The sequence below is a fragment of the Dipodomys ordii genome, unplaced genomic scaffold (assembly GCF_000151885.1).
Source record: "Dipodomys ordii isolate 6190 unplaced genomic scaffold, Dord_2.0 Scaffold10, whole genome shotgun sequence".
NCBI classification, from domain to species: Eukaryota; Metazoa; Chordata; class Mammalia; order Rodentia; family Heteromyidae; genus Dipodomys; species Dipodomys ordii.
In genome coordinates, this window is record NW_012267226.1 from 9,923,134 (window position 1) to 9,934,311 (window position 11,178).

The 11,178-nt window shown below is 47.0% G+C and overlaps 1 protein-coding gene across 2 annotated transcripts; it reads right to left on the reverse strand.

Annotated features, from left to right (window-relative positions):
- Positions 1–6,941, reverse strand: Tirap (toll-interleukin 1 receptor (TIR) domain containing adaptor protein). 2 transcript variants are annotated; one of them, XM_013009602.1, is made up of 4 exons: positions 6,717–6,941; positions 4,973–5,121; positions 1,388–1,966; positions 1–593 (listed from the first exon to the last, which is right to left on the reverse strand). In XM_013009602.1, exons 2-4 carry the CDS (start codon positions 5,028–5,030, stop codon positions 574–576), a joined length of 657 nt encoding a protein of 218 aa, XP_012865056.1. In that variant the 5' UTR covers positions 5,031–5,121; positions 6,717–6,941; the 3' UTR covers positions 1–573. The 2 variants fall into 2 exon arrangements, with proteins under 2 accessions (XP_012865056.1, XP_012865055.1); XM_013009601.1 differs by lacking the exon at positions 1–593 and having other exon boundaries at positions 1,144–1,966.
- Positions 6,942–11,178: the final 4,237 nt, after the last annotated feature.

Sequence of the window (11,178 nt, forward strand, 5' to 3'; positions counted from 1 at the left end):
TCCTGCCTGGGGTGGCTTTGAACCTCAATCCTCAGATCTCAGCCTCCTGAGTAGCTAGGATTACAGGTGTTCTTGTAGCTTTCTCCTGACATCTGCGTTGAGGGCAACTGGTAAGAAGATCCATGCTGAGGCCTGCAGCCTCGGCTTCAGCTCATCAGTTAAGCTTACTCCTCTGGAAAGATGTCTGTCAACATTGATGGGGAAGAAGGCAGGTTTGTGTGTGCCAGCTTTCTGTCCAATTCAGCAACAGACAAGATAATGTTGACCCTCCTGGTATCAGCATATTCTCCAGCCAACCCCATCATCTGACTTCCTCGTGGCCTTCTGGGGGAGTCCCCAGCACTTCATAAACTTCCTGGGGGAGAACCCAGCTTCTTCTTGGCCTTCTTTGGGGGAAAACCCTCAGTTTTTGTGGCTTCCCAAGGGAGGCCATAGTAATGGAAAGCCCTGATTGGGCTGTCAGTGGACTCTGGCTGCTGACATGTCTCCTACCAGACCTGCTGGAACCTGAGGCCCAATATGGGCTGTTTCCAACATGACTCCAGCTTTCTGCATCCCATGGTGACATGACAGTCAACTGAGTGTCTGCAGATCTGAAAGAGACCAAACAGAGTGACAGGGCATGTCCTCGCAAACCCAGCAATGGTTTCTCCCCAGTAAGTGCTCGCCTCCTTTTTTTTTTTTTTTTTTTTGGTGGGTACTGGGGCTTGAACTCTGGGTCTGGGCACTGTCCCTCAGCTCTTCACCTCAAGGCTAGCGCTCTACCACTTGAGCCCCTTATGTTTTTTTGGTGGTTAATTGGAGATAAGAGTCTCACAGACTTTCCTGCCCGGGCTGGCTTTGAACTGCGATCCTCAGATCTCAGCCTCCTAGGATTACAGGTATGAGCCACCAGCACCCTGTTCCTCACCTCCCTTTTTATCATAGTTTCATTCAACACACTATAATATAATGCTTCTTCCCCAGATCGGCTTATTGTGTGTGATTCTTTTTGATATTCCCTCTTGGCATCTGTCTAGCTCCTGGTAGACATCTCCAACCTAATCTATGAAAAACCTATTATCACCACTGTTACTCTAATATGTACTGACGACTTGGGGTATGTGTGTGCGTGCGTGTGCACGCATGCGCATGCGCGTGCATGCACTGACACGTATGCAGACATGTCATTTTACAATAATGGAAGCTTGAGAAACACTGAGAAAGCAGAGATCCAGGGCAGTTAAGTAACTCAACAAAGCAATTTTTCATATGCTAGTAGTTTAAAAAAAGAAAAAGCCAGGTAAGTCCCAGAGCCTGCACTTTGAACCAGTAGCGCTCTAACTTCCACTAAAGAAAGGATCAGACACTGGCTGACTCTCCTTCCCCTTCCCCTCCCCGGGCTTACAGCGCATGACAGCATCCTTGACTTGGCCAAAACCACCATCCGGGCCTCTGCCATCCACACAGTACATGAATCGCAGTTCAGGTGGATAGGCAGCTCTGGTCAGGCCTGACAGCAAGGGGATGGTGCGGCCCTCAGCCCCAGGGGCTTCAGTCAGGGCCTGCAGCATCTGGTACTTGCACCACGGGTCGTGAAGGAAGCCTGCGGTAATAAGCAGCACCTGGCAGTGACTATTGCTCAGAGCCTGGCACAGCTCCGACACGATGGCGCCACCTGGAGTTGCATCTCGAAGCTGCAGGAAGCAGCGCAGGCTGGCAGTGCTGCCTTCCAGGTAGGAGACCAGCTCCTGGGCCACTGCCAGGTCCTCCTCACTGTGGCACACGCATACATCGTAGTCTTTGCTCCAGCGGCCACTGCTGCTGGTGTCCACAGGTGTTGGTGATGAGACTGCAGACACATCTGGACCAGGGCTTGAAGATGGGAGGATGTCCTCTGAGGCCAGCTCTGAGTTGTCACTGGGGTGGCTTTTGGAGGAAACAGGCCTCTCCTTGGGCTTCTTTACCAGTGCTTGCCTGAACCAGTCTGAGGAGGAGAAACACACTGCTCAGGTCTGTGCCTTCTAATCTCAGCCTCCCCACTGACGGCACAAGGGAGGACAGGCAGAACTCCAGCCAGCTCCCTGAACTACGAAACACTTTACTCCCAGAGACCTGCTCTGCTGTTTCATTTGTTTGTGCCAGTCCTGATGACTGAACTCCTGGCTTGGGAGCTTTCTCAGAGCTTTTTTATTCAAGGTTAGCATTCAAGTGATAATTTGAGCCAAAACTCCACTTCCAGCTTTTTTTTTGTCGGTCATTTGGCTTGAACTCTGGGCCTGAGTGCTGTCCCTCAGCAGTTCAGCTCAAGGCAAGTGCTCTACCACTTAAGGCACAGCGCCACTTCCAGTTTTCTGGTAGTTTATTGGAGATAAGAGTCTCACAGCCTTTCCTGCCTGGGCTGGCTTTGAACTGCTATCCTCAGATCTCAGCCTCCTGAGTAAGTAGGATTTCAGGCATGAGCCACCGACACCCGGCCACTTCCAGCTTTTTGGTGGTTAGTTGGAGATAAGCGTCTCACAGACATTTCCTGCCCAGGCTGGCTTCTAACTTGTATCATCAGATCTCAGCCTCCTGACTTGGTGAGATTACAGACATGAGCCACCAGCATCCAGCAATTTTTTGTACACCTTTCAGGTCTTGGCTAAGAGTTTTCTCTATGGCAGTGTTTTAGCAGCCTGCTGTACTAGAGAGATGGTAAAGTGGCATGTGAGTGACTCTAGTCCCAACTACTCACAAGGCTTAGGCAGTGAGCCTGGGAGCTCATGAAACCCCTTCTCAAAAAAACAGCAATGAGCTGGGCATCCGTGGCTCATGCCTGTAATCCTAGCTACTCAGGAGGTTGAGATCTGAGGATCGCAGTTCAAAGCCAGCCCGGGCAGGAAAGTCTGTGAGACTCTTAGCTCCAATTAACCACCAGAAGACCAGAAGTGGCGCTGTGGTAGAGCGCTTGTCTTGAGGTGAAGAACTGAGGGACAGCGCCCGGGCCCAGAGGTCAAGCCCCACGACTGAAAAAAAAAAAAAAGAAAAAGAAAACAACAGCAAATAGATAGTGTTCAGAATGTAGCCCTAGCATGCACAAGAACTGGATTTGATACTCATCTCTGCAACAAAAAACAGGCAAAGGACAGTCTCACCCAGCTTCATGTTCTTTGGTGTGTGGGTGTGGGTGTGCGTGTGCATGCGTGTGTGTGCTTGCCAGTCCTGGACACTCCCTGAGCTGCTTTTTGCTCTACCCCTTGAGCCACAGCGCCACTTCTGGATTTTTCTGTTTATGTGGTACTGAGGAATCGAACCCAGGACTTCGTGCATGCTAGGTAAGCATGCTACCACTGAGCCACCTTCCCAGCCCCGTCATGTTCTTTGAAAGCTGGTAGTCCCATCCCACCTTAAACAGAATGTTCTACTTGTGAGAGCCCGAGAATCCAAGCTATGAGACCCTGAAAGGATTGGGAGTTTGGAATGCCTTCTCCCAATATACAATGCTGAGAGTTTTCCTGGAAAGGTCAATCAATCCTGGCTTAACAAGAACTCAGATTCCACCCTAAACTGTGTGGGATCCTGCAATTGGTCGGCTGTTTACCTTTTAGCTCTCCTTCCCCAAATCAGAAGGTCACCTACTTTCTAATATTGTCACAGGTTGAAGTTTGTACTTCCTTACACAAGACTAATAAAGACCTTGGTTAATGGAACCTTGGGATCTGTTGCCAGCAGAAGGCTACAGGTCCCCTGGTACCCCAAACCTCAGTTGCATGGTCCAGGTCTCCGTTATTGTGTTGCTCCTGGTCATGGTGAATTAAGTAGCACACTGTGGATTGCGACACCACTAATGCTGACTAGTCAACCATCTATGATTCTGTAAACAGCTCTGTGCAGGGGTAAGGGTCAAGCAGGCCTAAATCCCCTTCCAACACTAACAGAAGGGGAAGTTAGATTAAGGGAGGCTACTCATTGTTTAAGGGAAAGGCCCTGAAAAATCCTAGGTTTTTGCTAGAAGAACACATTACTTACTGAATCAGAACCTACATGTTGGGGCCAGGCACTCAGACTGTGTGTGTATGTGGAGTGGGGTGGGAGAACTGGAAATTGAACTCAGAGCCTTGCACTTTCTAGCTATGTGCTCTTCCACTTGAGTCCTGTCCCAGTCTTTTTGCTTTTTAGTTTTTCAGAGAGCATCTTGCACTTTTGCTCAGGCTGGCCTCAGATCATAATCCTCTACCTTCACTTCCTAAGTAGCTGGAGTTATAGGTGTGTATAACCACATCAGGTTCTGGCTCCCAGATTTGATGGTGAATCTACTAAGTGCTATCTCTGGGGCCTCAAGCAAGCTAGTAATTTCCTCATCTGTTAAATGGGTTCTTTTCAGTTGTTGAAGGTTCATTTAGGTAATGCAGTATCTGGTATAATTCTCTATAACGATATTAAACCTCAGCTGTGAATCTGGATAGGCAGTTTGGTGTCCTGGGGAATGATTAGTTTCTCTCTCTTCTTGGCTCCTTCCTGTAAATGGTTCTGGAATAAAGATTTAGATAACAAGCAGGCGCCAGGCGCTCATGCCTGTAATCCTAGCTACTCAGGAAGCACAGATCTGAGGATCGCGGTTCAAAGCCAGCCCGGGCAGGAAAGTCCAGGAGACTACTTTATCTCCAATTAACTGCCATAAAACTGGAAGTAGTGCTGTGGCTCAAGTGGTAGAGCACTTGTCTTGAGCTGAAGAGCTCAGGGATGGCACCCAAGCCCAGAATTCAAGCCCCAGTTGTGGCACAAAAAGAGAAAAAGAATCCACCAACACATGCTTTCCTCTTCATTCTCCACAAAGCATCCAAGACCTGAAGTCCAGCACGGAGCTTCACTCTATTAATCAGCCTTGCTGTATTTTTCCCCTGTGTTTACCAGACAGGCCTTCACCTCACCAACATAGGGACTGAGGATAACACTCCTTAGATGCAAGAAAAAAAAAAAAGCAGAATTAATTGAGACAGTGTCCACTCACCAGCCATCTTGCCCAGAGGTTTCTTAGAATGGGAGTGAGGAGCTGAGAAGGAGGCCATAATGCTGGCTTGCAAATGAATCCTGTGAGACCAGGATTAGGAAAGCAACAGAAGCGGGGAGACCCAGTGGTGACCTCGTAGAGCAGCCATCCTACAAGGCAGAGGGAGGGAGAGAGAGTCACAAAAACCGTACCTACCCTACTGTTAGACGCAGGGCGTGGGCTTCCACAAGTTCTGCTTTTCTCCTGGTACCTAACAGATTCGGTTTCTAATTGAAACCTAGTCTAAGGGCTAAGACTGGTCTAAAGCAGGAAAAGGCACTGTGATTGGAGCGGATTCAGGATAAACCCAGATCGGTGCAGAGGGCTCAGAGTGACAGAGTATGAGCTCAGCATGACTGGCAGAGTGAGTGTTCTACGCTCTACCTGGCCCAAAACACATTCCAAATCTGGGGAGACTGGGCTGACAGGCAGCTCTTCAGAGGGGCTTCCTGGTAAATGCTGATATGGGAGAAAGACAATTACTACTTGGAGAGATCATTCTGTATCCAGATAGATGGGTGATAAGGAGTAGTACAAGCAGGAAACCTTGTAAGACTATTCGGTTTTGTTTTGTTTTTACCAAGTCTGTCTTTCCCTTAATGACCCCATTGATCCACCCATCTAGCACTGGACTGTCAGCTTAGGGAGACTTTCATGGAGTGATATGGTGAGGGCTGCTGACTGCAGGCAAAGTGCCAGGATTCTCTCTTCTTGTTACCTGTGGCCTTCTGCAATCTTGCTATGCCCCAGTGTCTCCATTGGGAAACAGAGATACTGTAATGCTCGAAACTGCTTCTCAGGATTATTGCAAAAATCATACAAGGTAGTTTATGTAATATGTTCAGAAAATGTTGTAGAATAATATGTCTTTAGCCTATCTAGCCAGGTACTGGTGACTCACACCTGTAACCTTAGCTACCCAGGAGGCTGAGATATGAAAATTAGTGGTTCAAAGCCAGCCCAGGCAGAAAAATCCCCATGAGACTCTTATCTCCAATGAACCACCACAAAAACTAAAAGTGGTGTTGCAGCCCCAGTGGTATGGTAGAGCACTGAGCATGTGCAAAAGAGCTCAGGGAGGGCTGGGAAGGTGGCTCAGTGGTAGAGCGCTTGCCTTGCATGCCTGAGGCCCTGGGTTCCATTCCCCAGCACCACATAAACAAAAAGAAAAAAGCCGGAAGTGGCACTGTGGCTCAAGTGGTAGAGCGCTAGCCTTGAGCTGAAGAGCTGAGGGACAGCGCCCAGGCCCAGAGTTCAGGCCCCACGACCGGACCCCTTCCCCCCCCCCAAAAAAAGAGCTCAGGGACAGCACCCAGGCCCTGAGTTCAAGACCCAGGACAGGCACAAAAATAAATAAATAAATTGATAGAGAGATAAATAACCTATGTAGTCATGGTGATAGGTGCTACAGTCTCACCTACTTGGGAATCTGAAACAGGATAACTGCTTAACACTATGAATTCAAGACCAGCCTGCGCAACAGAATGAGACTGGCTCACACAAGGAAAAAACCAACAAATAACATACAGATCCACATGGAAGGGATATGTTTGTAAATAATATTCAATACTGTGACATTCATTGTTTGTTCCCACATTGATCACTGCTATCTGAGATTCCAGAAGCTTTTGTTTTTGTTGCGGAGGAGGGTGAGATGCTCACATTGCTTCTAAATGGATACAAAAACAGAGGATCAAGAATTTACCTTGGATGGACAATTTGCTGGGGTTTCTTCCCACCAGAAGGACAGGGATGTCCCAGATGCTGGCAGGTCTTCCAGCCTCTGTTTCTGGAGGAAGATGGCGTGATGCAGAGCCTGCCCTGGTGCAGCGGGAGTGCTGCATTCTAGAGATACCTCTCCAGTGGAAGAACTTGGCTCTCTGTGGTAGTGGTAGTGGAGCCACCTGCAGAGGGCTGCTTTCTGACTGTCAGATCTTCAGAGGCCAAAAGAAAAGAAACCAATCTGATTACTAGAACATTGTAACAAGAGGTTTCCAAACTTAAAGATAGTCAGTCTAGGTTGGCTATTAATATCTTGTTCCCTGATACTAAAAGACCACTGAGATCTGAGGATTGTGGTTCAAAGCCAGCCAGGGCAGGAGTTCAAGCCCATGACCAACACACACACACACACACACACACACACACACACACACACAAGACACTGGAGCAGGGCAGGGCACGGGATGACTTATTTCATGGTCAACTAGTTTGGATTGAGTCTTGGCTACTCAGGAGGCTGAGACCTGAGTATCACAGTTGAAAGCCAACCCCTGGCAGGAAAGTCCATGAGACTCTTACCTCCAATTAACCACCAGAAAACTGGAAGTGGAGGTGTAGCAAAAGAACTCAGGGATAGGGCCCAGGCCCCAAGTTCAAGCCCCAGGACCACCAAAAATTAAATAAATAAATACAGATGCCTTTTGCTCTACAGCAACATACATTAGGTCACTTGGTTTTTACATTATATTTTTAAATTTTGTTTTAATTTTTAAACTGTAACACATATAGATTTAAAAGTTTCACAAAATGCCTTTGCCTTTTGACAACACATCCTGATTTGGGGTGATTACCCTTTTCATTGTTCAAGAAATGTATAGCTGGATGCCGGTGGCTCATGCCTCTAATCCTAGGGCTGGGATGTTGCTCAGTGGCAAAGTGCTTGCCTAGCAAGTGCAACATCCTGGGATCGATCCCCGGGATCAAAAAAGAAAGGAAAAAGGCAAAAAAATCTATAGTGAGGGGTATACTGGAAGAGCACTTGCTTAGCATATGTGAAGCCCTAGGTTCAGTCCCAACACTGCCAAAAGAGAAGACGAAGATGGAGAAGAAATCCAGTTATCTAGCAACATATGCCACTGAAACAAGGCTAGTACAAGTCCTTGTAACTGTTTTTTAAAAAAAATATTTTACCTTATTGTTATAGAGGTGATGAATGGAAAGATTACAATCACATGAGTCAGGTACCAAGTACATTTCCTTTTGTACAGTGTCCTCTGTTCCCTCATTCTCTCCCAGTCCCTTTTCCCATCTCTACCCCTGAGGTGTATAAGCCCTTGTAACTATTATGAAAACGTTTAAGCTTGGGAAACAACATCATCTTTGACAGGATAATTGAGCAAGATTATAGATAAGTTCCAGTAACTGCACACATGACTTTCTTCCTGGAGTCTCAAATCTCAAGTACCTTCCTTGTTCCTTGCCAGACTTTGTGCATGCAGCCAGAGCTGTGGAACCATGACACAGTCACACATGCTTTCATCTTTCCAAGATACAGTTGTCAAGAAGGTAAGACTCAACTGGAAGGTCTGTTCATTAGCTTTGTCGAGTCTCTGATTTGTTATGTGGCCTCATATGTATATATGTATATATATATGAGGCCACATAGCATACATATATACATACATACATATGTGCATATATATGCATGTATATGTATATATGGTCACATTTTCTTGTGTTTTTGAAAAACAAAGCATCCAGGCACAATGGTGCACACTTATAATACTTGATATTTGGGAGGTGGAGGAAGGAGGATCTTAAGTTGAAGACCAGTCCAGGAAAACTTACAATGAGACCCAATCTGAAAAACAAAATAAAAAGAAAGGCCTAGAATAGTGACTGAAACGGTAGAACATGTGCCTAGCTTGGGTTCTACCAATAGTAATAGAAGAAGAAAAAAAAACAATTCATAAAGCAGAACAATATATACCTCAGATACCCATTTAATATAGAACAGCAGAGACCTGATAGAAAATTAGTAAAGAACTTCTTCACAGTACTTTTGGTGTCTTTTTGGATGTTTCCAATATTATATGTAGGAACTTAAGAGAGGAAAATCTGATGTGGTTTCACTGTATAAAATCCTACGAGCTGCGTGCTCGTAGCTCACAACTATAATCCTAGCTACTAAGGAAGCTGAGATCTGTGGACCACATTTCAAAACCAGCCCAGGCAGACAAGTCCTGGTAAGACTCTTTATCTCCACCGAAAAGCCAGAAGTGGAGCTATGTCTCAAAGTGGAATAGTGCTAGCCTTGAGTAAAAGAGCTCAAGGCCAATACTCAGGCCCTGAATTCAAATCCCACGACTGACAAAAAAAAAATCCAAAATGTGTTAAATACTATCCAGTGTCTAACTGATCTCCAATTTTTAATATCTAGGGAATGTCTTGAGACCTGTGAAGACTTATGATTTTTTTTTTGGAGGGGGGTCTGGTCGTGGGGCCTGAACTCTGGGCCTGGGCGCTGTCCCTCAGCTCTTCAGCTCAAGGCTAGCACTCTACCACTTGAGCCACAGTGCCACTTCTGGCTTTTTTTTTTTTTTGCTTATGTGGTGCTGAGGAATCGAACCCAGGGCCTCATACATGCAAGGCAAGCAGTCTACCACTGAGCCACCTTCCCAGCCCAAGACTTATGATTTTTATTTTTTTAATTTTTTATAGACTTATGATTGAAGATATGTCTCTTAACATTTAATTTTATCTTAGATTTCTCTTCATCTGAAATCATTATTGGTGGTAGACAGGTAATGTAGTTCCCCAAAGATGTTCACAAGCTAACCATAGCACGGTTTTGTCAAAGAGTGGTTTGTAGACTTCAGGAGACCAGCCCTAGAGTGACCTCCAGGTTCACACTTGTGAGTGTGGGGTAGACCCACTCATTTCTAACCCACAGAATATGGCAAAGATGATGGAGTGTCACTCATATAGTTATGTTACTATTTATGATGCATGTGTGTTTGTCTTCATACCTGCCCACACTATACAGGAGATGCATATATACCATGTGTATGAGTATTATGTGTGCATGCATAGGTGCATTTGTATGCACCGAGCTCCTTCTTGACACCATTGCATAATGTCCTGAGTTCAAACCCCAGTACTTGAGTATACATGTGCACATGCACCCACAAACTGGAAACAAACATATCCAGCAACACAAGTCCAGTAGGATGGATAACTAGCCTGTGGTATAATCATGCAGGAGAAATAAAGTATTATTGCTAACACAACATGGGTGAGTATCACCAAACATATTGATTGTACAATACCAAATATACAAGACTATATAACATGACTTAAGGACTAGAAATCTAAAAGCAGGCAAAGCTATTTTATAGAAGCAGAGGGCTAGAGTGGAGCTGAGAGCCAGTGACTCAGGCCTATAATCCTAGCTACTCCAGAGGCTGAGGTTTGAGGATCAGGTTTGGAGGCAGTCTGGGCAGACAAAACTGGAAAACTCATCTCCAATTAACCAACAAAAAGCTGGGAGTGAAGGTGGCTCAAATGGTAAAGTGACAGCCCTGAGCCAAGAAGACCCTGAGAGAAGTAGTCTCTCCTCCCCAAATAAAAAGACTCTGGGAAGGTAATCACCTGAGGGGAAGCCGAAGCTGGAAGGGGGCAGTGGGCTTCCTGATAGGTGCTAGTAATGGTTTGTTTTCTGTTCTAGAAGCAGGTTGCTCAGGAAACAAAAATCACGGTGAAAAATTACCAATTAGGCTACATACTTAATAAGATTTGTGCCGGGTGCTGGTGGCTCACGCCTGTCATCCTAGCTACTCAGGAGGCTGAGATCTGAGGATCGCGGTTCAAAGCCAACCCGGGCAGGGAAGTCCATGAGACTCTTCTCTCCAATAAACCACTCAGAAAACCAGAAGTGGCGCTGTGGCTCAAGTGGTAGAGGGCTCGCCTTGAGCTGAAGAGCTGAGGGACAGCGCCCAGGCCCAGAGTTCAAAAAAACAGTTTGTGCCCTTTTGTATAGGTATGTAACCTACACACACACACACACACTCAAACCAAAACCAAACCAAAATGTGGTTTCCTCTGAGTCACCCCTGGCCCTCACGCCCCAGGGGTCGGCTCGGCTGGAGCACTTCCCCGTCTTCACCGCCCTGCTCCGGGTGCAGAGCGGAGCTCCATTCACCTGCCACCGTCCGGAACCGGACGCGGGTCTGTCGGGTCCCTCCGCCCCGTGCCTGGTCCGTGGGCGCGGTGGGCGCTCGTCGGGCGCCTCTGTCCCTCATCGGTCCTTGACCCTGGAGGCACCAACCCAAGTCAAAAGCAGCGGGACCGGCGGTGCCCACCAGAGACGGCTGACATCGCCTGGCCAGAGTGGGGTTCGAGCCCCCGCTGAGGCCGAGCCCCTCGAGGAGCTCAGAGGTTGAGCA